This window comes from Falco punctatus, assembly GCF_963210335.1.
Source record: "Falco punctatus genome assembly, chromosome: 6".
NCBI lineage: Eukaryota > Metazoa > Chordata > Aves > Falconiformes > Falconidae > Falco > Falco punctatus.
The window spans coordinates 6,665,345-6,690,663 of NC_137585.1; the positions used below are offsets into that span (position 1 = coordinate 6,665,345).

A 25,319-nucleotide genomic window follows, 5' to 3' on the forward strand; every position below is an offset into this window, starting at 1 on the left:
TTTCACTTCCATGTGAAACCATATCGTCCCACCCCACCTTCCAGCACCTCGCTTACATTGTAGTCACATAAGGCTTTGGTTGCTGATTCACTTCCCATTGGGTGTCCCTACGCAGATACTTGATTAATTGTTCTCTCTCCCGCTCCTCCCTCTCCCGTTCCACCCATGGCTATTGCAGCGTTAGCACAGAGGATCTTTCCATACCTGGTCACAACAACTACTGGAGTCTGGGCAGCATCCGCCAAGAACTGACCGACTTTAGGGGACATCTTGTTCACAGTTTCATAGATGTAAGCTGCAATTGCATCAGGGATGACCAACCAGTCACGACGATCTTTCTCAAAGATGGACTTTGAGTGCACTTCTGAAAAAGAGGTGGCAAAAAACCATGAGGCTTCTCCGGTCACTTGTATCTCTGATATCTTCCCCCAGGCAGAGTGGGAAGAAACTTGAAATTCTGAGATTCAAAGCCTCACCCAGATTTTGCTCTAGCAGCATCCAGCAGCTCATCACTCATTTTTGGGCATCTAGGTCATAGGCCTTACATGGCAGAGTATTTTGCACTAGGTACGGACAATTTTCATGCCAGCCTCCTACCAGCTTGTTTCACGCTGCCCAACACTATATATTCGTGGCCTTACAATATTTGGCTTCGCTCCTGCCTTATAGATGGGTTAGACTTCTCTAATACAAGTGAGAACCTGTAGAGGTGAGCCTTGTCTCAGGCAGAAAAGACAGAAAAGCTTTTCAGACTTACCAGGGAGAGTGGTGCTAAGTAGCAGAATCAGAACTATCACCAATGCCCTGGATTGCAGCATGGTTTGCAGTACCAGTTCCGTCTTCTACACCAAGAGACCTGCTGGAATCAGCATACAATGTTTTGTTTGTTTTCAGAGAAATAAAACATGTCCGTTAACCACCAGCAGCAACAAACCTAACCAATAAATGAAAAGAACAGGAAAGATCATGGTGAATTTCCTCTGGAGAAGTGAGGAAAAAGAGTATAAAAATGCAAGTGTCCATTTATTTGTATAATCACTAATATCCACAGTGAATGATAGCTTTCAGAGCTCCAAGAAATATGTGACAGTTAAAGCTACTTTTATACGAGAGCTAAAATTCCTTGTTTCAGCACATGAGTGAACTGCTAAAACTGGCAGAGGTCAGAATAGGTTTTCTCCACACATAAGTACAATGGAAAAATGCATACTGTGGGATTTTTTTGTTTGAATTTTTTTTTTTTGATTTTTTTTTATGGTAAATTGCTCTAAAGAACATTGTGCTAGTGAGTGCATCACGTACATTGATCACCTTAGTGACATGTTGATCTTGTGTATTTTGTCTTACTGTAGTTGAGGAAAGACCCAACTACCCAACTAGGTTCTCTTGTCTTTTCCACAGTGGGATTAATGAAGCAGATAGTAGCCCAGGCAGAACAAGTTCTGAAAAGGGAGTAAGTGCAAACCTTAGCTTCATCCAACTGCCTTTGTCTATTAAAAATGTCAGAATTGGAGGAACTCTGAGAAATGTGGTACTTGGTACATTGAAAAGATGACATTTCATCTAAACAAGCTTTTCAAACACACTGCACTTAAAAAGATGTTTAGAAGTTAAAATTGATTTATGCCCTGAATTAGAGGGCTGCATCACTCAGAGCAACATGAAGAAGACATCGCAATGTTAGGAATTGCAATGGCAAAAAATGCTGCATGTCTATTACATGTGAATGCTTTGCTAAGTCCTGTGCCAGGTAACTACAAGTCAATACTCCTTATCCCACAGTAAGGAAATTCCCATCCATTTCTATTTCTTTCTGTGCACAGGTTACGTCCAAAAGCTACCACTCCATTCAACTAGACATTTGCTGACCAGCAGCAGTTGCTCCGTTACCACTCTACCTTGATTTTTTAATCCTAGAGGCAGTTTCTCCCTCTGTAGACAGAAGGGATGAATTTGCTTCCCAAGAGCATAGAGGTGATCTTAGCTGCTTTAGAGCCTGTAGTCTCTGTGGTGAAGGCAGCTGGGAAAAGCTTATGTTCTTCCAAGATTGAAACTCTACAATCCCTACCATGGACTTGACCCTCCTATGAGTGTCTTATGGAGCATCAATAACTCAGCTTCAGTCCAGGTCACCTCAAGCACTCCCAGCCTCCTCCATTTCAGCAATATTCCTGGCTATGGAGCGTGAGAAGAGCTCACACTTTGGCTTGCAGTAAGAAATGGGGCAAAATAGAAGACCACCTTCACTCACTTCTCTGTGTCCTAGATACAACAGTCATGAAGTCCATACCACCCAGAACAGAGAGTTCAGCTCTTACCTGTCCTGCTTTCTCTCTCTTTCTCAGGCTGAAGCTGAGGTAGATGCTCATCTGAGGCAGCGGCATTTATGCAGAGCTAATATAGCGATAGCAAGGGGTCAAAGGTCTTTCTTTGTTTCCCCACTTGCTCTTTTGCAAGCACATCCAGCTCAGTGGGACAGGCAAGAAGCTGTGGAGGACTCTGGACCTGTTATTGAGATTTGGTAATGGAGGGTCAGTCTGACCTGAGCCTAAGAGACGTGGAAGGCAGCTCCTGGGTCACTGAGTCCCCTACCTTTGCAGACAATCATGTCATAGAGGCCCCTTTCATAAGTTGACCGTATTCCACATTAACAACAGCTAGAGCTGGGCTGAGTTTCACTCCCCCTGTTCCTGTGAGAAGGCCTGTGCCATAACCTCACTGCTCTAACAGTTGGAACTAACTTGCAGCTATTATGCCCATTGATATTTTGCCCTCCGTTTCCATCAGATGCATTAACCAAATGGTGCACAAGGGTAAGTGTGCACCCCTCACATTTGTTCTTTTCTCATCCCCAAGTCTTTTTTGCACAGGCTGACAAGATGGGCATACATCTGAGCCAGCTGTCAAAAATTACCCAGGGAAAACATCCAGCTCCGGGTACCCCAGCCCAAGAAAGACATGGACCTGTTACAGCAGGTCCAGAGGGCCACGAAAAATGATGAGAGGGCTAGAACACCTCTCCTGTGAAGAGAGGCTGGAGGAATTGGGATTGTTCAGCCTAGAGGGGAGAAGGCTCCAGGGAGACCATATTGCAGCCTTTCAATACTTGATGGGGCTGATGAGGAAGACAAAGACTTTTTTTCCAAGGCCTGTAGTGACAGGACAAGGGTAAACAGTTTTAAACTGAAAGAGGGCAGATTTAGATTGGATATAAGGAAGAATTCTTCACAATGCAGTTGGTGAGACACTGGAACAGGTTGCCCAGAGAAGTTGGACACCCTATCGTTGGAAGTGTGGAAGGGCAGGCTGGATGGGGCTTGAGCAACCTGATCTAGTGAAAGACGTCCCTGCTCAGGGCAGGGTAGATGAGACCCAAACCATTCTATGATTCTATGGTAACCTCTCCCCATGCTCCCTGGGGACTTGGTCCCAGTTAGAAAGTGGTTGCATTGCCACTGTAGAGTGTGTTTTCCCATGGGTTGAGTTCCAAGCGCCTGTTGGGTCTTCAGGCAGGCCAACCATCTGTATTTGGCACACACAGCCACTGAGCAGTAAGGGGAAGAGACAGGAAGGCTGCAACACCGAGCTACAAAGGGTGTTAGCTAAGGGGGAATGGGGAGGACTTAAAGGCATAAATTAAGCCTTCTGTGTGAGACCCAACAGACCTCCATTCTTATGTCAGCTGCTTATTCATGAGGTGACTGTCACACGTGGAAAGTGTGAAAAGCTCAATCAGTATCTTCATTTATCAACCAAACACAATTTCTAGAAGACTTATTTTCTCACAGAGCTCAAAGTACTTTAGAACCAAACAGTAAGTGTTCTTGTTTCACAGACATGGCAGCCAAGTCAGCAATTGCTGTGGTGGGTCACATCATTAAAGAGGGCTGCCAATGGTTTCCCAGACGTTTTTCCACTCTCTGGGTGAGTATTTAATCAAATTATCTTCTTTCTTAGAAAAACAAAGAAAAACGTCTCCCAAAATAAGAACAACAACAAATCTCCCGTACAAGCAAACCATTTTGCATTTTTGCTCAAAAAATAACAACAGAAAATTCTTACTAATGTATAAGAAGGTTAATTCCAGAAGAACAGAGAATTTTCAGTTCCATTTCTAGCACAAACACTAAAAAGCAATTTATGATCTAGGAAGAACACACAAGAGCCACTGGTTGAAAGTTCTCTTATATTTTAATTATACATTTGACAGTCATTGAAGAGAATCTACACATTTACCATCTGCTTTTACAGTTGGAATAATATGCAGAAGGCACATTATAGGCATTAAACTTAGCAGAAATAGCAACAAGCAGTCATTACTTGTGGGGGTTAATTTAATATAACCTCAAGTGTCATCCTCTCCTATGTCAGGTCGACAAATGGAAGGCTCTAACCACATTAAGTGGGTGTTTTAAACTGATGTGCTGCTGGAGGTAGTTACACGTAGGGGACTTGGCTACCCTATGTAGTAATACGTACCGCTGAACAGCTTTGCATTGTGGTTGTTATCACACAGGTAGCTTCTCCCACCCTGAAGTTTGCCTAACTTTAGCTAGTGCTATCATGAATACAATCCCAGAGATAGCAACTGGGCATTTCAGCACTTTCTACTGCCAAACAGGCACTTGCCAAGACCAGATCAATGATTGCACAAGAAGCAGCTCGTGCCCTCCATTCCTGGAATGGCATTCTGGAATGGCAGGGCGCTCTGCAAATAAGCAAGAAAGGCAGTTATCACAAGTTATCAAAGAAAAATTACATGATTTTTTTATCTCTCTTATGAATCTCTGGTTGGAGGTGGAAAGCAGCTGACAGGAGTAGCATGGGTGTCCTTATCTACCCCATGTGGCATGGTCACTTACTCATTACATTATTATTTTAAATTAGGGTAACTCCAGTGGCTATCACGGCACTTTGTCTGAGACAGAAAATTAATTCTTGAGGGTAAGGTATATTCCTTCAACTACTTGACAGAAAGAACAGAAGTCTAGAAGGGCAGTAACTCCTGTATGTGAAACATATTTAACCTTTTTCATCGCAAATGGGCTCATATAAACATCAGCTCTTTGGAATGGCTGAAAAATTAAGCATGAATAAACTGCAGCTTAGAAAGAATGAGGTTAGGCTATTTCCTACTGTTATTTCTTTCAGTGTGCAGTATTTGAGCTGCTCAATTCCCTCTCTCTTTTAAAAAGTCAAAGACCCTGTGATCTTTCTGGAAAAAAAGAGTCCGCCTAGTATTGTGCAGTGCTGTCACAATGGCTTTCTTGCCAATTTCTAGCCAATTAAAAATAGAAATATGCATTCAAAGCAGAACCTATTGCCTTCCGACTTTTCTGTCTGCTTGCAGTTGTAAAGCATGCATGTATAGATTTCCTTTGTCATTATTTCACAGCACACCAATTGGTGTTTTATGAACTGCAGTGGTCTGTGGACCAGTAAACCTGGTACCATTTCTGCTTCCCTGCTGGATAACATAATATTCTTCTGTCACAATTTAAGATGTTACAGAATTAAGACCAAGATACAATCAATTTTCCCTGAAGAGCTTTGTTTAATGTTTCTGTAAATACGAACAAAAGTGACTGAAGAGGAACTCAAGTATGATAAAGATAAAACTCTTCAGACTTCACACAGCACAAATTGTGTTCACACAACCTACAATTAGTCACCCTAGCTCAATTGCGGGGACTAGAGTAACAAATAATGACGGAAGGCTTCTTCATAGGATTTAGATAAAAAAAGCACAGCCTCTGCAGTTAGCGTGCACATCCTACAGCAGCAAGCTTCAACAGCTGCTACTATTACACAGAGTCAGCTGGGTTTTCTTGCTGTGTGAGGGGGTTCTTACTCTTGGGGAAACTTGCTGAATGTTGGCTTATGCACACTTGAATGTGAAGGAAAGGGAATTCTTGCCCATGCTACCATCTTGGGATCTCATCTGATGTCTCAATAGCCTCTATTCTTGACAGAGAAAGGAGCAGCCCTTCCCTGAAACCCAGATATTTGGGCTGGGTTGAGATGATAGGAAGAAGTTGTCCTGCATGATGTATGGACCTACTGGAAGCATGAGGAGTGAGTCAAATTCCAAACCACCAGTTCAGCTTCTGAGGGTAGAACCTGCAGGGCCCTGGGTTTCTGCTAAAAGTCACCAGAGGGGAATGCTAAAGTCAAAACAGGATGCTAGTTTTCAAAGAAGCAGCCCCATATTATTTTCTGTCATTGCAGTCACCATTAACTCCTCTTAACTAATAGAAATACTAGTCTATCATAGAAGAGGGGGTGCATAAAATCCTTATAATATCATTACATAAGAATAAAAACTGTTCACAGCCAGTGGCTGAGAACCAGATTCAAGAGTGATACTGGCTTTGCAAGTTCTGCGAACACACTTAATTCTCTATATTTCAGATGTAACTCATGGGTCAGCTCACACTTTTCACCATTTGTGTCTCATGGAGACAAGGACTACACTTAATAGAGCCTTCCTGACTTTGGAGTTAGTCTTTTAGCACTTTTATCTCTTTTTTTTGTGCTAGCCATCGACTGCTGGTGAACAGCCCCTGTGTCTTCAAAAAGTAGGCATTTAGTTCTGAAACGAAGAGAAGCCAGTGGGTCCTGCTGCTTCATCTCCGTACACAGGAATTAGAAATAAGCACCATCAGCCAAGGAACTGTAGGAAAATGAGCACTCTCTGTAGTAGCCTTTGGTCAACCAGCAACCTCATCAGATATCCAGTTAGGAGCATTTGCTATCCCATCATTGTCCAAAGAAAAGGAGGTGGGCAAATTGAAAGCCTCTCCAAGTCAGTCTTCCAGCGGAAAGTTTAAGGACATCAGTAATTAGGACATTAAAGAACAAATAGTAGCAAGTGTCCCGTGTGGCACCGGCTGGGCAATAAGCTAGGCAATGCAGTCATTGATACTGGCAAATCTCTAGTGCCTCTGGGTTACAAAATAATTCACAAGATGCTTCAAAAGGTCCTTGCCAACAGTTGAGTCTCTTGAATCCAAGAAGTGCCTTTGGCAAGCTATTTTCCCATGGAAGCATCCAGCATCCAGAGAACCTTTCTTTTTCCAGCACATTTTAAATGAAAAGAGTAGATGAATCAGACCAAGGAGAAACGGCAAGTTTTCCTCCTTTGCAACTGGCTTCAGAGCATAAAGAAATTCTGTGTCCTAGCTGCAAGGTGAGAGATGAGAAAACCCTGCAATCTAGCTACAGATCAGATGGACCACCTGTTCAGAGTTGGTAAGTGTCAGGGTAAAGACCAAGGACAATAGTAAAAACAGTGACTGTGAGACTTCTTCAGAGCCCTTTGTCCCACCCCGTGTATATGATGCATGGCACAGAGAGCAAAGGGAGAATATAAAATGCATGAAAAAGCACACACGGCTTAGGAAAGATATATCCACCAAGGCCATGCTTCCCAGAGTTGAAGGAAGTTCTGGTCCACAGTGTGAGGGACAGAAGTCATACCTTGCTCAGTCCCTGTAGGGATGGCCAAACCTTGGTAAATCTAGCCCTTCAAGTTTACAAATAAATTCAAGTCTGAGTTAAAAACTAGGAACAACTATTTTTTAAGGCACTAAGGTCTAAGCTTAAAGTAGGGCAGGTTGTTTCAGTCAATATAGGGCAGACAAGCTGGCAATTTGCAGATGTGCTAGTGAGTCTTTTTTAAAGCAGTCAAACATCCTTCCAACAGCATGGTCCTTCTGTTTGGGAGAGAGGCTTACTGGGGACAAAAGGAAGCAACTGCCCCAACTATGCAGAGCAGCCAGGCAGAAGCAGCAAACATTACACGTTCTGAAGCCCAACAGTGGGCCTTACAAAGGAGATGCCATGCCTCCCATACCAGACTCCCAGGAGACCAGATCAGATGACCTCCAGAGGCCTCTTCCAACCTCAATTATTCTACTGTCCTGTGACTTTACAGTTCTGTGATCACTGGAGCCCTTATTCAGTAACTGGTGTGCAAAGGACCAGTATTCTACAGAGTGGGCTCCTTGCAGTAACAAGGCACCTAACAAAGACAACTGATACCTCTCTTTAAAGGCTTGGGAAGATACCATTTACTGAAAAAATCTGCTGTTTCCAATAGAATGTTTTCAACGGACCACAGCCCATTGCAAACCTAAGTTTCCACATCACAGCAAGAATAAAAATGGGTTATATATTGCTTTCATGAGGACTAGAGATAGATTCTTCAGAGTTGGAAGTCCAAAGGGAAGCTGCTTCATCTATTTTTTTTGCTGGTTGTCTGTTTGATTAAAAGCAGGCATCCCAACCTACATAGCAGAAAAGCTAAGAGGAGTCCAGTGGGATTCTTAGTTCTTTCAGTACTGGCATTAAATGACTATGCTTCTTGCACTGTGGGAACTTCCTCTGTCCTGCAAGAGAAAATAGAAGATTCAGGAACAAGGAAAGATGAATGGAAATCTTGTGTCTTCCTTCCTGCTCTGAGCACCATAATGAAACCATTCACACACACATACATCCATCCCAGCTGGAACTAGAATGGCACTTCCTTCCAAAAGTTGGAAGGGAAAATGATAACGTGCAAAATACGGCCTTTTGGGAAGGCTCCCACCTGGTATATGGTAAGGGACACGACATTTTTTTTATTTTAGAAAAACTTCATTTTTTAAGGGGAATATGCTGTCTAGCTTGGAGACTAGCAATTGCGATACGAAGATTTTCACACTTAGGTTGCTACCTGAAATCTAGTCCCAGCATAAACTGACAAGATGAGCTGTGACCAATAGCTGTTCACTGCCCATATAATGCACATTCCGTTCTCAGGAGTCCCAACAAGCGAGCCATCCTCTTCCACCCAGCCTGGAGGACCACACATTTCTCACCGCTATAGCCACCCATGATCGTAAAGCCCATTTCATGTAGTTTTAGGCATCTTACCTGAATGCTTTCCCATATGAACAATCTTAAAAATCTCACCAAGATACTATAACAAGTAAATGCTGGAGAATGATAATAGGATAATCACGCACGTGTTAAAAGAAATCAGAAGTAAACCAACACAAGGGAGGGTTGCAGAGGGTTGCCCGGTATTGCTGCCTACACTCTGGACATGCTTTTTCCCCAGGCAGTGCCAGGAGAACAGCTATTCTACATAGAGCCCCAAATGCCTCTAGGTGGGAACAGGAGTGAGAAGGTATAGTATGTCACCTGGTGTGGGATGTGATGGGACCTGCTTTGTCTGACTGCTCACTTTGTCCCTGAACTCACTATGGCCACGCAACTTGTCTGAAGGCAGGGAACTCGGCAGCCTTTTCACAACCAAGCTGCACAGGGCACCCAGCGCTCCTTGCCCTCCGTTTGAAAGACAACAGGCTGCAGAAAGTAACAAATGTTCACTCTCACACCCCAAAACCCACCTCTTGCCTCGGATGGGAAAGCAAAAAGGTGGCTGACTCACCGATCGTGGCCCCACGCTGCCTTTTTGCTTCTTCTCCTGACCTGGGATGATTTCTAATGAGCGGTAACTGGGGGGCTTATCTTCCGGCCATTCCCGAGACCGGTGCCGCCGCCTGCGGTTTGTCGCTGGGAGACGGACTTGCTCTTCTGAGGAGCTACACGACCCCCGGCGAGAAGGGGGAGAGTAGCTGTGCCGCCGCTGACCTGAGTTGTTGCTCCTGCTGGTATGGTGCTGGTAGTCTCGCCTTCCTGCGGGCTCCTGTCTCCAGTCACGACGGTGGCTGGAGCGCTCCTTGGCCTCCTCTGGATAGAAACTGCAGCTGCTGCTACTGCTCTTGCCCCTCTCAGCCTGGCGTGGTGGTGACACATCCCGTCTGGAGTGCTGGGGCCTCCCATTGTAGCCGCCTGTCCTCTGCCTCTGAGAATGGTCCTCTCGCTGCCTGTCCCGACTGTAGCTAGAATGAGAATCCTCACTGGAAGGCAAGGGCCACCTCCGGTTTTCCCTCCTTTCCTCAGCTGCAGAATCCCAGTATCTGGGGGTGCGGGCCGCTCTCTGTGGCCGTGAGGAGTTGCTGCTCCCATGCATGGAGGAGACATGATCAGCAAGAGGAGGTGACACGATCTCGGAGCCCAGGGAGGACAGCAAGCTGGGCTGGGCAGCCTGCCGCTGGTGGGGGGGTGGCTGGAGCTGTGGCATGTTAAGATTTTGGATTTCAGATTCCAGATAGTCCAAAACACCCTTGTTAGGGGAAAGCTGAGCTTGGGGCTGCACAACTGGAAGACTGTTCTGCAGAGACACATCTAAGGATAAAAGCACAGGAGATGCAGCAATTCAAGGGGAAAGAATAAAGAGCGAGCCCTTCTGCACTAATGATCCTGGCGGAGTCCCTTTGGGACCTTTCTTCTCCTGCTCCTCCTCGCTACGAGAGCTGCACAAGTCTCAAGCACCACAACCAGCACATCCAGGTCACATGACTTAAGGTGCAAAGAGCAGTAAATTTTTTAGTAAGTAGTATTATTTAGTAAGTTTTATTATTTTTTAGTAACTTTTTTTAGTGTTTTTTAGTAAGTAAGCAAGGTTGCAGCATGATCTGTGTTTTGCACAGCAGAGAGGTAAGCATCCAGCACACCTGGAAATACAGTTTATGCATTTAAAAAGAGGAACATTTTTTTCCTATAGCATTGATACCAAATTTTATTTTTTAAAAAAATCAGAGGAATTTCATAGTGTTTCCTCTTATATCTCTTTGAGCTGAAATAAGTATGAAACAATACCGCAAAAGAAAAAAATTATATACATGTACACATGCACACACACACACATATAGATACAAGTAGCAAATGGAGAAGTTTCTTTGCTAGGAGACTGGTCCAGCTCTGGAACAGTTACCCAAAGAAATCATGGAATCTCCACCCTTGCAAATTTCCAAGATTTGGCTGGACAAAGCTACAGCTAATGTGACTGAGGTTGGTGACAGTCCTGCTCTGAGCAAGAGGTAGGACTAGATGACCTTAGAGGTCTCTCCTACCCAACACCTCTGAAAAGCTGACCTGAAATAAATTTAAAGGAAACTTAAGCACAGGAGATTCAAGCACTGTGAAAACACAGGCTAAGATACTGCCCGAGGAACTTGCCCATCTTCTGCCAGCACGCACACGGATTTCCCTGAGAAGACTCAGTATATTCTGTCTTAAATCACGGTGGCTCAGTCACCAGCTCTTCCTAAGGAAAAGTTGTGCCCTGGCTAGGAAAAAAATGGTACCTGTAGAATTAACTAGCGGGCTAAAAAAGTGTATGAATCTAGCATTTAAGATGTTTGAAGAAATTGTTTGCAAACAACAGTTAAAGACTCATCAGACACACAGTAAATCTGTGACTGCCATATAGTGATGAAAAGCTAGTATCAGATGAAAAATATGCTATATTTATTTGAGAAGTTATTATGTTAAATTCCCCTATCTTCCTTGAGCAATTAAATAACATTACTGGTAATAAGTTATTACTTATTTCTCTAGGACTTCAGAAATTTAATCTTCCCTCCCCCAACAAAGTTACAAATAGGTATCACTAATACAAGCAATTCCGGGGCAGAACAACTGGAAAATTCTTCCTCGTTTATTAGGAGTCCTTAATTTCTTGCTGCATGCAGGCTAGATCTATGGCACAGAAGGCAGTTTGCCCTTAATCATTTGAAGACTAGACATTTGATAAGAACTCAAAACAAATTGCAACTCACTTGTCCTGTCAATTTTGGCTATAAGGAGTTGACCGTGACCAACACAGAAGAACAAAGAGACAGTACCCTCCTCTACCACATGAAGCAAGATAAGCTGGGTATATTTACCCTGCAGTTGCTGGGGTGTAGCACAGATATACCTTAGTTAGCATTAAACCACTGCACCCAGCACGGAGCCTAGCAAGGCACTTAAGATGGACAGACTGTATTTATCCACCCAGGCAAGTCTATAGTACATTGTAGATGCAGCAGAGCTGTCATGCTAGGAACATCTTTCTTTCTTCTGTAGTAGAGAGGCTAAAGTCTCACTGCTGAAGCTCCTTTACCTGTCTCTCTTTCTGATTTCCCTCTGAAACTATGCCCATGGTCTCACCTTGTTGCAGTAGAGGGTTCAGCTGGTAAGAGGAAAGTTGTGAGTTCCTGTCGCCACCTCCATAGAACATGTTGGGTGACATCCAAGGTGCAAATGCCTGAGCCTGCTTCATGAACTGATGCCGTTTCAGTACTGTAAAAGAAGAAGAAAGCTTACAGCATCTATTCTGGGAAGCACAGCTTGCAGACCACGTACCATGACTGTAGCCTTTGGATGTGATCAGATATAGGAAATTCACAGAATGAAAAGCTGTCTCCACTCTGTGACAAAAATAAAACAGAGCACAGGAAATTCCAATATGAAGTTGTACAGCTTCAAAAAGATACCTCAAACAGAAGAAAAGGGTTACTGCCTGACACTCAGTACAGTTCCAGCAACTGGAAACAAATGGCACCATGATTAAGTACACAGCACATAACCAAATGCAAGACTTCCACCTGCCCTGTCGTTATGAGTACAGTTGCAGAAAGGGGAGAAAATGTTTCATACAGCAAGACATACTACACTATTTTTTCACTCTTTAAACTCTTCCAGCTCATCATTGGTCCTTTCCTGTTTTGGCTTTGATTTACAGCTAAACAAGACTTTTTTTTTGCCACCTTCATGTAGGCTCTGTCCAGATCATATTTTCCACACCATAATCCACCATTTCCTCTCTGTTCCACAAACAGGGCACTCAGAGATACACTGTCTAGCTTCTCCCTTTCTAGTCCTTCAACCACTCTTGCCTCTCTCTCTGTAATCTACCTCAGCATGACTGCTAAAATTAAATCCCTTAGAGCAGCGTGGTCAAACTGGTGAACAAACTGAAGTTCCTGTCCTCAGCAGCAATGTCCAATGTGCCAAAAGAGCAAACTCAGTGGAAATTTCTCCCCCTCACTATTTTTCCACCACTGCTAATTCCAGACCCCTCCTTCGTGGGGCCAGGCTCCAATTCCACTTCACTTTTTTCAATGTTTCCATCACACCACCTCTACAGAGACAACCTCACCATCCCTGTCTTCAAAACCATTGCTCATTGCTGCTTCTTTTTTGGAAGTACCTAAAAGCATCTTATGGAAACCTGCTTCTACGACAGACGATCAAAACTTAAGTATACAAGCAAGTAAATTTTGCAAGCCCCAGCCCTTACCAAGTCTGACACTGCATGGTTTGTCGTTACTGGGTTAGGCTTTTCTGCAACAGGGCCTTTGCAGAATTCCCTTTACACGGTTTCTCTGGAGTTTCAGAAGCAGGAGGCTTTTACTGCAGCCTCTTCTCTGGTCAGGCATGAACAGAACATCCCTGGCTGTACAGTTCAGGAGACAGGAATGTAATCGCCTTTGAGACTTTTACCCCTCTGATAAATCTGACTGAAGTTGGCTGATGAAATTAAAAGCTATTGGAGGGAAAAAGAGATAGGGGATAGGCAGACAGGTTGACTGCATAAGCTTTGCTTCTTTAAGAAACCAGGATACAGCTAAGCTCCAATTAATTCTGTCCCCTGGGCTCATCTGCAGCAGACAGCATTTAGACTGCACGCTCTTTGGGACTCAGCTCTCCATTTTGGGTAGCACGCCAGTTATTAAAACATGTTCTCCTATAGCTGTTTCACTGAATTTACAAGAGCACCACTTGCAGCAAAACAGGGACTGACCATGCCTCTCAACACATCCTTCCTTATCCCCACAGTTCATGCAATTCCACGCCACACTCCCTCCTCCTCCTCCCCAGCCTAGCTCCAACCAGAGTGAACTACAAAGCTAGAAACTTCAGGGGTTTTAACCCTGATACTCTGATTTTCCTTCAAAGCTGTGTGGCCAGAGGTAGCAACTCTCAAGCATTTTATGTCCGACTTGCTTCGTTAAATTTTTTTCCAAAGGAATTTTCCTCCAGTTTATGTTTCAAACTTAGAGAAAGAGGAAAATGAAAAAGGGTAAAAAGAAGGGAAAGGCCTTATCTCTTCCTCTCCCATTCCTCCAGTTATCCCCTTGAGAATGTCCTAGAATTTAAGTGCATGTCCCTGAGTTTTTTCCACAGTCTTTGCCTGAGGAGTGAAAGGCTCAGCAGCTCTGGGCATACCTACTTAGGGTATGAAGGAAGTCACTAGGACCAAGGGCACCCCCTGTCCCTATAATTCTCTGATCTCTCCCTGCAGCTGAACAAATGAGAATTATCCTTGGACTTCCTTCCCCACTTTCCTCCTCTCTTCCTTCCCCAGATACTATGCCCTCCATTCTGAACCCAATATATACACTGGTTCCCTACCTGAAAAATGGAAATAAAGTTACAGATCCCTTTTTAAAGTGAACATATTTATCTGAGGAAGGTCAGATTCACCCTTATGCCAAAACTCACACCTGCTATAAAAAAATTAAAAATTTGTCAGAATTTCATGTTGTTCCCTCCACTTACTCTCTGCTGAGAAAGGTTGTTCTTCACCTTTGACAGCCTTTCCAGCTGCTGGGCCCACTATGTAATTATAAAAAATATATATATATTTTCCAACCTAGTCAGACCCAGGTGCAAGTATATCCTATTTTGCACCAATTCATTAGCGGAAGAAGTCCACAGTAAAAAAGGACCTAATAGGAACAGAAGGAAGTCATATGTTTATTTACCCTGGTAGGCTTTTCTCAGAGCTTTCCACGGGGAATGTAATTGGCTTGCTGCTGGGGCATGTTTAATATTTCTGTACACCAATTCTGAATTACTCAAACAATGCACTACTTTTATTGCTAGGTTCAAAATCATGTTAGTTAATGACCTGACTGCAAACACCCAGAATTACCTTGCCTCAACGGCGTCTGGGGCTGTTCAGCGGATCTGTGCTGCCCTCTAGTGGCCGATAATTGGGAAGAAATCACCAGTACTCGGCTCGCACTTCAACTCGTAAAACCGCTGAGGATTTCTGCCTTCTCTTCAGCCAGATGGAACTATTATTCCTCAGGACTGTTTTTGAAGACGCCCCCTGTATCTATCTTGTGGTTTTTAAGGCCTCCAGTTCATTTCTTGGAGTGGAAAGAAGTCAGGCAGGATGAAATTAAGAGAAGGTGCACCAGAGGAGGGGAGCAGGCACGAGGATCCCTTGCAAAGGGGATAAGAAGGGCAGGCAGCTAGAATGGAAATTACAGCCACAGAATGCAGCAGCTAGTCCAGGAGGCTGGATTTGTCTGTACCTTCTCTCATGAGCAGGGAGAGGTTTTGGCAACCTTGCAAGAATCCCCCCTACCTATCCTCAACAGGAGGCAGGAAAGACAACAGCAGCAGTCTGGAGTGTGCCATCATCTCCTACAGCACAGAAAACCAAAAAAACGAGCTCACACATATTCTGAATCCCTTTTTTGATGAGAACTAGGAAGCCTGGAGGTGTGAGCCTTTTATCTCCATCACCTCTCTCTCCCTTCATGGAAACTAATTTTTCTGCCAAATTTCCATAGCCTCCTCAACACCATGCGTTTTATTTGACAGCCTGTAAAGCCCCCTGAAACTGTTTTGGTTTTAGCAGTAAGAGTGATGCTCTGTTCACTCTTTGCAAGGGCTAAGCAAATTAAGCTTAGATTTAAAACTCGCACAATTTACTGACACCCAAGGTACCAAACAGCTCTTTTGTGGGTAAACCAAATAGCTCTTTTGTAGGTAAAGGGAAACCAGAAACAACAACTCCTTGTTCATAAATCCTCTCCTTGCAGCATCTGGGGAAGAATCTCGTGATTCAGTGATAAATAAATGTATTCATTGCGTTTTGTTTTTGTCAGGTTGTGTAAGCTGCAGGGGAACTAGTCCACCTTGTGTTACTACTAAGTTTCAGCTACAGGAACACATAAGTTGTATGTATGACTTTAGCAGCTAAAACACCAACGTGGCCTTATTACGAGAACAGGGTCTGGTTGCAGAATTGTCATTACTGCTAAAAACAACACAAAGTTTCTCTTGACCCTCAAAACCTCAGAATGCATTTGCAGGGTTGACCACCAAGAGAGACCATGTTTCTCTTTTCTTTCTCATCACTTCCTTCCCCAAAGAAAAACAAACAAGACCTTTTTCTTGTGGAAGGAGCAGCTCAGAAATAACATGAAGAGAGAAAATTCCAATTTTTACATAATTACCTCCCAGAGCAACACATTTGAAGGTTAGGCCAGTTTGGAGAGTAGTACCAAAGCATTGGCTTACCTTTCTCACGTGCACATGCACATGAACCACAAGACAGGGAAGAAACGTCCTGAGCTACTCATACAAGGGATCGTGCCCTGGATGACATGACAGAAGTTGGTTGCAAGGTGTGAGTGAGGAGGAAGTTCTGCAAGTAAGACATAGGGGAGCAAGACGGGCTCCATGTATCCTAGCTTTCCTCCTCTAAGCTCAGATAAGCTGGTCAAGGAGGTCACATTGGCCAAAGAAATGTCTCAGTCTATACAGACAGTGAATCGGAGGGAGAAAGTGGAGCTCAGGAAGGTCCCAGTCAAGCTTTTGTCTTGACAGAAGCCATGAATGGACACACATTTGCTTGAACCTCACCTTCCTCATTACAGCAGCACCGGGTTGGGCAGCAGACACATGGGATGTGACAGCAGCAGTACTGGGGGCAGCACTGGCACCAGCATACTCCAATCAGCAGAAGGAGGAGGAGGCCACCGAGAATGATAAGGAGTACTGTGAGCCAATCTATGGGAAAAACAGAGAGACAAAGAGGATCCTGATGTACCTAGGCATAGTAAGTTACTAAGCACCTCTCCACTGCTGGAGACGTGTTGGCGTAGGGAAGAAGAGAACAAGAGGAGATATCTCCCACCCAGGCAACAAACTACAGGCACTTACGGAGAACAATCAGCTTAACTTCTTTGTCCGCATCACCTGAGGTATCTCCTGGTGCTTCCACAGTGCAGTAGTACACGCCATGGTCCCACCACATGACCTCGCTGATGACAAGGTCTGCCCCTGCGGGAGGAGGACTGAGAGGTCAGTGGATTATTTGGGACTGACAGACACTAAGAGGGCCCTCTGCCTGCAGGTGACACACAGTACTGCATCTCCCCTCTTCCCAAGCGTAGCCATCACTGTCAAACAATCCCATTTCGGTCCATTGAGAACTCCCGTAAACAGCATTAATTGCCAGTCCCTTTTTTCTTCGTGTTGCTAGAAGGCAATGCTACTCCGAAGTGGAACTAGTTCTGTGTGGAGTGAAATAATCAGCGTGCTGCTGGGTGATGCATGTTAACAGATACTGGCTGCTGCCAACTGCCAACCCTACTGGTTTTGGAACACAGCTCATTGTCCCCATTAGGCCAGCTATCCCAATAACTACTCTGGCAGGAGCGAATAATACTGCTTCAGGGAAAGCAGGGAGGGAGCATATTATATACCTGGACAATTATGCAATACTTCTTAGAAGAACTGTTTTCTAGCCTCTGGGCTCCTCAGCTTGCTGTTGTGCTCCTCAGCAAAATGCTCAGGCATCTTCAACTCACCCTTAGCTTGTAATGCCTCCAACACCCTCAGGCCAGCTGGGGCCAGGGCCCTTCAGAGCTCTTACTCCATTTCCATCTCACAGAATACGTAAGCTACAGATGACATCAGTCATGTTTCTGCTTCTTTTCACACTTAGTAGGCCCAGATACAGGATAGTTACTGAGTTCACTGCCTGTGTGGGAGGTCAAGTCACTTACGGTTCTGAATGGTGATCTTTCGTTGTTGGTAGTCAATACCCAGCACAGGCTCCTTCTGCCCATATTTCTGGATGACAATGCGCACTTTTCGCTGGCTGTCGTTGCAGTCGTCAGACGGGTCCTGGCCAAGAGCTAAACCAGCCTGGTATGCTACAAACACACATCATCCAATAGGATGCCAAAAGTTATTTCAAAGAACCAACTTCTATCACCCAGTGAACAGCAGAGAAACCCTTGAACGCATGTATGCATTTGCTTTGGTTTAGTAATACAAAGCATGGCTTCAAACCAGCAAAGCCAAGTTGATCTGGAGTACTCAAAAGCAAACAGAGGTAGAGCCACAGGAATGGCAGAAATGTTGAGAACGTAGGAGCTGCAGAGGAGATGCCTCCTGTACTCACAACTGAAAGAGCAACAGTAGAAAGAAGCTAATGGTGGTAGGCTGGAGGGTAGCACCCAGTATGAAGATAAACTATAAGGAAAAAAAGTCATAAAACTCCCAGGAGTACCGGAACTAAAACAAAAGTCTGATTATTTTCCAAACAAAATCTCCAGACATACATGAACTGCTGTAGGGATTGTCTCCCCTTCCCTCCTGTATCCCATTAGCTGTTGTGGAGCTCAAAGACAAAAAAGAATCCATCAGCTGATTCCACCTAAGGATTATGTGTAGAGAACACCTAACAATTAATGGAGGACTAGAGGCAATTTCTGTGCAATACTCTTATGACAGACTCGCAATATAAACTAACAATTAATTGAAAGGTATTTGGGAAATGAGATTTGGGGAGGTAACTGATACAGTCAGCATTGTCTATAGCGGGCTTGCAGTGAAGACAGGAGAGGACAAAGCTTGTCAAAGGCTCCTCCATTGCTGTATCTACAATGAATCATGAAGAGCAGACCAAACTAAGCAAACACAGTGACCTTCATGCTTTCCGTCCCTGCTGGGGCTATTAGCTTGAGCCTGGGCTCAAAGCACTCACAATATGTTAGGATCAGCAGAGCCACAGACCCAGCTGCTTGTGGACTTGGCTGTAGAGCACTTGGTAACATGCCTACTCAACCCATCCAGACTGCATAAGGGGAGTTTGGGCAACAAGACACCAAACAAGTCCAGGCTTCCCACATGAAACTCAGTCTTAAGTGTGCAGTTAAGGTAAGGCTGGCCATCTTAAACATACTGCAGGGTTTATAGGAAATGGAATGGAATATTTCAGTTGGAAGAGACCTACAAGGATCATCTTGTCCAACCGCCTGACCACTTCACGGCTCACCAAAAGTTAAAGCATATTATTAAGGGCATTGTCCAAATGCCTCTTAGACACCATCAGGCATGGGGCATCAACCACCGCTCTAGGAAGCCTGTTCCAGTGTCTGACTACACTCTCGGTAAAGTATTATTTCCTAATGTCAAGTCTGAACCTGCACTGGTGCAGCTTTTAACCACTTTGATGTGTCCTGTCACTGGATACCAGGGAGAAGCGATCAGCACCTCCCTCTCCCCTTCCTCAGGAAGCTGTAGAGAGGCATGAGGTTGCCTCTCAGCTTCCTTTTTGCCACACTAGACAAACTCAAAGTCCTCAGCCACTCCTCACAGGACATGACTTTCAGCCCTTTCGCCAGCTTTGTTGCCCTCCTCTGGATGCATTCACATACCTGCATGTCCTTCTTAAATTGTGGGGTCCAGAACTACATAGAATATTCACGGTGAGGCTGCACCATCGCTAAATTCAGTGGGATCATCACCTCTTTTGACTGGCTGGTTATACTGTGTTTGATGCACCCCAGGATGCAGTTCACATACTATCTTAAGAACATCTTAGACACTCCTGAATTAAGGCTGCACACACCAGAACTGGGGAGTGTGGCGAGTTAGCACATGAAGTGCTGCCACTCATACCAAATGTTACTACTTGCAAGTCTTTCTGCCCTCCAAAATGCACATTTCTTCTACTTCCTAAAATCAGTAACACCCGGTCACATGTATCTAGCTCCAACCATGGGACCCCCCGTGTTATCATGAAGTCCATTTGACACAGGGCCTTTGCTTTCAAACATGCTGAAGACTAAGATGGGGCTGCCAAGACTGATGTGTCAAACATGGCTGAGCCTTTCTCCTCTGAGTTGATGACAAGGAGGACAAATTAGCTGCTTTGGCTGGGATTTCTACAACATCACATCATCAAGCCTTGACTTTGCAAAGGAAATCACAGACATGACCTATTTTTTCTTGGAGCGCAGGGAAATATCACCACCCGACCTGGTTTGTGGGCAGGAAGAGATCAAAAGCCTGTATTACCCAGTAAGAACACCTTCCCCCTCCTTTCCATTTGAAGAGGTAATCCTTAGTGGACAAGCCTGACACTTACAGACTGAGTAGTAGTCAAAGATGGGGTCCTTGCAGAAGGATTTGAAGCGCCAGGTCACCACCACGTCCTGCAGCTGAGCTGAGGTGCTGTAGTCACATTTGAGGACAACAGTGGCGAATAAAGTGGTATAACGCTCAATATCCTGCACTGTCACCAGGAGGGAGAGGCAACCTGCAAATGAGAACATAGAAGGCAGTCAGCCTGCAGGAACAGACTTCGCATCGCAACCTTCACTCTGCACCAGACCAACAACTGAAGTACATCTCCCTCAGCTTCATCCAGGACCTGCACCTGCGGACCTCACCAGCCCCTCTGCTGAAGCCATGGAGAGTTACAAACCCTGGTAAGAACGTGAGTCCACCTCTCTCTGACAGAAGGCAGCTTAAGCCAGACACATCGGCCTGCCGTATGGACCAAATTATTTTCTCCAAAGCAACTATTAGTAGCCATTATGTAGCACATCACTCTGTGTTCTCCTTCTGCAGGGGAAAACTGTCCCTCCAAGCTGAGGGAGATAATTTGCTGGGCCCAGAAGCGCACAGGATGGGACGGCCTTGGCTTGTCATTGTAACCAGAAACGTTCTGCAGTGCCATCCATTCCTATAAACACAAAATGAATTTTATCAAGGTCTCGCTAAGATGGTCATCAAAACGTTACGTAGGGGTGACCAGGATTAAGACAATACAACTACAGGGCTGTAGCATCATAGTTAAACACCTGTGTATTGCCACTTTGAAACAACACACATCAATTACCCCCTTTTTTTCCCCTTTTTAGTGAAGCTATTGTTATGTATGTTTTGAACTCATCTGTAACAACCTCCACAGCATTTTCTATCCAAGCAGCTGCACCCACTGAGGAAAGTTTTACGAGGTTTCCTACAAGCTATGCTTTATTTCAGCCACACTCCAGACACGTCTATCTTATTCAAACTTTGATAATAGAGTAAGTTGTGTTTGTCATTAACAATAGTGAAGTTATCACCAATGGCCTTTGATAAGGGAATACAAACAGTGCAGAGCAAGTGTGGGATGCTTGATCTGGAATACACCTCAGAGAACAGGGCGAGTGTTCCAGGGCGCTAGTTGCTTCTAAGCCAGGGAGCATGACAGCAGGAAAGGAGGGAAAGAAAGGGGGAGGCTTGGAAAAGGGTTGCCATGAACCAACACTCAATTTTATTGCGTACTTAAAGACTTTCCCTCTCCTCCATGTTTTCAGGATGACAGCAAGGGAACAAGGGACCATGTAGTAACATCTGGATCAAAACTGCAAGCATCATTCTTTCAGTGTCCTCTGAAGCTGCACCTCCACAGTATGTTCCAGTCAAATATGAGCTCACTCAGTTTCTACCCAGTGGAAAACATGCTGCAGAGGTGCAACGCTGCCTCAACAAGTAATTCCGCAGTACTTGCCCAGTTTCTGGTTTGAAATGGGCTCCCAGTCAGCTAACCCAAAGCACAGGCAGAGCGAACTCATTTGTCTTAAAAATACCACACAAGCACAGAAAGGACCAGGGCAAACTCTGAATGCAAGGCTCTTCTGAAAAATGAAATATACACACATGCACTTACACACAGAAATACCAGCGGCTGTACAAACCTCTAGGAAAACCAAGGATCTGTCATCTTTACAATGCTGTAAAGTCCAGACTGGTGACAGGTACTACAGTTGCTCTTATTTAAGAGCACTGTACTTGTGAAAAAGCTGACCCACAGGCTCTTACTGCAGGAAATCAGAAGAAACCAACCCAAAATCCGAACTCTCAATCTTGTCAAAACCTTGATCTCTTTGTCAATTAAATGAACTCCCATATGAATTTTGACCTGTTGAGGCTCATGGAAACACCAGATTTTCCATGGGTTTCCTACAGCAGTATCTTTCTGGCAAGAATAAAATACTCAAAGTCACTACGTGCTTTCAACTAACAGAAACCAAAGCTTTTTACGAAAGGGATCCTTTCTCATACCTTTGCTCTGCAGAAGAGTCAGAGTGAAAGGGAAGTTCCATATTTTCTAAAGAAGTTAAAACCCTACTGTTCTCACCAGAGGACAGTTGGCTAGCTCTGCACACCTGATGTTTCATACTAACCTCCTCCAAGAAAACTGAGAAGTTGCGAAATTAAGTCTAGTTCTTAAACTTGGACTGCATTACTCCATTGCACGTTGCTGTCCTTATCCTGGTCTGGAAGAAAAAATCTGGACACTACCAACCTAGTGAGGCATGGCTACCTCACTGAAGGCAGCTTCACATTGAAGACACTAACCTTCAGAGCCAGCAAGGCCAAGTTCTAGCCAGAATGTCCTGCAGGAATGCAGCTGGCAAGCAAGACACTCAACAAGCATACCTCCGTATTTTTTTGCTGCTTTTACTGGTTCTCTATGAAAAACTGAACTTTGGTGTTTAAAGCTAAATCATCAGGAAAGACCCAAGCATCCAAGAGGCAAAACGATAACTGTATTTCCTACAGGAGGTCAGAAACCATCAGGCAACCCGCAAAGCTTGGCGGAAAGGGCTCTGCTTGCTGGAGGCCGCTGGTGGACACGGAATCTGTGTGAAAAACTGAACTTTGGTGCTTAGAGCTAAATCATCAGGAAAGACCCAAGCATCCAAGAGGCAAAACGATCACTGTATTTTCTACAGGAGGTCAGGAAGCTTGGCAGAAAGGGCTCTGCTTGCTGGAGGCCGCTGGTGGACACGGAGGTGAGCTCCTGCCCTCCATACAAGCGCGTATCCAGCAGGCATGGAAGCACTGCGGCTACACCAGATCCCCGAAGAGGCTGGGGCGGCTGAGCCAGCAGCAAAGGCCGGGGTGGGTGCATGTGACGAGCCCCCGCAGTTCGCCGGCCCCGCTCGGTCAGGCCCACGCTGGCCGCACGGGAGCCATGCTGGAGGCCGCCAGGAAGCAGCGGCCGCTTCCTCCTGGGAGAGCGGCGAGCCGCGCCCCTGGGGCAGCCCAGCTCCGCTCGCACGGCCTCCGCGCCGAGCTCGGCAAAGCCCCGCGCCCCCCGGCCAGGGAAGGGCTCCAAGGGGGGGAACAACGCCCGCCCGGCCCAGGCCGCCCCTTCCCCTCGCCGCACCACGTTAACCCGGGCACAACCCGCGGGCGCCTCCTGGGCCGCGGCCCCCGTGTGCCACAGGGGTGTCCCAGGGCGGCCCACACTCACCGGCCGGCAGCCAGGCCAGCAGCAGCGCCCACCGGCAGCGCCCGAGCGGGGCCATGGCGCGGCCTCCTCCGCCCGGCCGGGGCCGTCGCGCCGGGCCACCCCACCGCGCCCACGGGCCCTCCCCATCCGGTGGCACCTGTCCCAGGGCCGCCGGCCGCAGTCCCCTCCCCCCGCCGCCCCCGCCCGCCCTGCCGGCAGGTGCGCCTCCCTGCGCCGCCAAACCGGACAGCACGCCGGCCGCCAGCTTCAGAAACGGCTTTAAAGAGTGGGTTTATATAAAAACCGCGCCCGCAGGTGTACGTGGGGGCACGGACACAGGCACGTTCCGCCTGAGCGCCGCCGCCCGGGGAAACACGCCGCAACCGGCCGCGGCACCTGCTGCGCGCTGCGGGCAGAAAGCTGCCGAGGCCGCTTTACTTTCCCGCTGATTTTGAGGAGACCGCAACGGTGACCAAAAGAGATTCACCTGGAGAAACCCCCCCGCCACCCCCAGCCGGCAGCCCCTGCGGTTTGTAGCGGAACGGTGGTTCGCCCCAGCCCGGCCGTTCAGCCGCCGCCCCGCCGCTGCCCGGCGGAGCTCCCGCCCCTCGCCCCGCCCCCGCCGCAGCTCCCGGAGCGCTCTGCGCGCCGCGCGGCCGGTTGCCTGGGAACCGGTAACGCCGCGATGGAGGCGGCCTCAGGTACGGCGTGGTGGGGAAGGTCAGGGGCCGCTGCGGCCCCGCACGGGCCCGCATCGCCTCCCGGGGGGTCCGCAGGCCTCCCTGTGGCCCCTGCGGACCTGCCCCCGGTAGCAATCCCGCTCCTCATGCGCCCGACGCCGCCCGGTGCCGGGCATCTCGCTGCGCCCCTCTGTGGCACCCTCCCCGTGGCTCCTCGGAGGGGCCCTCTCCTGCTCTCCCTGAGAAGCTCCAGGTGTCCCCTGCCAGCCCCGTCGCTGGCCCCCGCAGAGCAGCCTGTCACGGGGTGTTCTGCCCCGCCGCGGCCCTTCCCCGGTGTCCGGCAGAAGGCGGCTGTGGCAGAGGGTCGGGCCTGGTGCTGGGCCTGCACCTCTGTGCAAGGCCGCTGCCATCGCCTCTGCCTGCCAGAGGCTGTGTGGTACCAGTCTTCCCACACAGGGACTTTTGGAAAAGAAAAGCCTTTATTCTCATGTAGATGCCTAGCTTCAGGAAAGCAAAAAAGGAAGGAATGTTCCGCAGCTGGGATAGACCATCCCATACTTCATTTGAAATGCGGGGCTTGTTGGTTTTGCTTTACCATGTGTGCGGCTGTTCGTTTTATTACCTGTTGTGTTTTTAGTGTTGTTCTCAGGTTCACTTTTATGTTTTTCCTTCATACTGTAAGTTAATAAGTAACTGTGGTGATGGTCACCCGTTCCTGTTTCTGCTCAATAAAAACCTGGTAACCTTTATTCGCAAGGCAGACTTCAAGAGACTTTAAACTTTTGCTTGCATGAGGCAGAGTTAGGACATCTGGCTCGTGCAGAGAAATACTTTAGCTGTAAGGTTGGAAATTAGAGCTGGGGTTTTATTTCTCCTAATTTTATAGGAAAATATTTTGAATGCGTGCTACATAGTGATAGGTTCTAAGCAGGGGTCTCCTGGCCACTTCTTCCCTCTCTCTGATGGTGGGGGGGAAGAGGCAATGGGGCTGTGATAAAGATGATGTGTCTAGATCCTGCTTTGTAGCTTTATCCTTGCTGTCTCAGTCTCTGACTAGTAAATATTTTATATACTTAACTGCTGTGAGAATTGATGTCTTCTGTTATTCTCCTTCCTCTCAAGTCTTCTAGCTATTGTACGAGGCAGCAATATTGCCTAGTGCAAAAAATGGCTTCCTTGGCATTTTGGGTTGGTTGTCTAAAACTGACTTCTATTACTAATTTTGTAGTAATGCTGACTGATAGTGATGAATGGCACTGGATAACTATGCCTGATTTAGGCTTGGATATTTTTCCTTGTGTATATAAGGACTGAAAGACTTTACATTTTTTTGAATGAAAGTAAGTTCTGCAAAACTCCACTGCTTGCACATGTTGTGCTCAGCAGCAGCCTAGTAAATTCCTGATGCACTCTGATGTGGTCTGAAGGCTGAA

At 46.3% G+C, this 25,319-nt stretch overlaps 2 protein-coding genes across 3 annotated transcripts in view; both read right to left on the reverse strand.

Moving 5' to 3' along the window:
* LOC308066431 (apovitellenin-1) overlaps positions 1–3,891 on the reverse strand; it is a 9,435-nt gene extending 5,544 nt beyond the window's left edge. The window contains exons 1-2 of the mRNA XM_080393713.1: positions 758–3,891; positions 205–364 (exon numbers count right to left, since the gene is read on the reverse strand). Of these exons, the coding sequence (XP_080249839.1) occupies positions 205–364; positions 758–818 (221 nt within the window). The 5' untranslated portion in view covers positions 819–3,891. The remainder of the gene's footprint in view (positions 1–204; positions 365–757) is intronic.
* Positions 3,892–4,172: 281 nt separating this feature from the next.
* Positions 4,173–23,329, reverse strand: ILDR1 (immunoglobulin like domain containing receptor 1). 2 transcript variants are annotated; one of them, XM_080393616.1, is made up of 8 exons: positions 23,228–23,329; positions 20,063–20,233; positions 17,691–17,840; positions 16,843–16,962; positions 16,543–16,689; positions 12,046–12,177; positions 9,437–10,236; positions 4,173–8,390 (listed from the first exon to the last, which is right to left on the reverse strand). In XM_080393616.1, the coding sequence occupies exons 1-8, from the start codon at positions 23,280–23,282 to the stop codon at positions 8,349–8,351; spliced, it is 1,617 nt and encodes a 538-aa protein (XP_080249742.1). In that variant the 5' UTR covers positions 23,283–23,329; the 3' UTR covers positions 4,173–8,348. The 2 variants fall into 2 exon arrangements, with proteins under 2 accessions (XP_080249742.1, XP_080249741.1); XM_080393615.1 differs by having other exon boundaries at positions 4,173–10,236.
* Between the last annotated feature and the right edge of the window lie 1,990 nt (positions 23,330–25,319).

What these genes read in the sequence shown, in the direction of transcription:
- ILDR1 (XM_080393615.1), bottom strand. Translation starts at nt 23,282, where the DNA reads ATGGCCCCGCTCGGGCGCTGCCGGTGGGCGCTGCTGCTGGCCTGGCTG. An exon ending in GCTGGCCTGGCTGCCGGCCG is followed by an intron (nt 20,234 to 23,227) that starts GTGAGTGTGGGC and finishes TCTCATTTGCAG; the next exon opens with GTTGCCTCTCCCTCCTGGTG. An exon ending in GTGCTGCTGTAATGAGGAAG is followed by an intron (nt 12,178 to 16,542) that starts GTGAGGTTCAAG and finishes CTTCTTTTACAG; the next exon opens with TACTGAAACGGCATCAGTTC.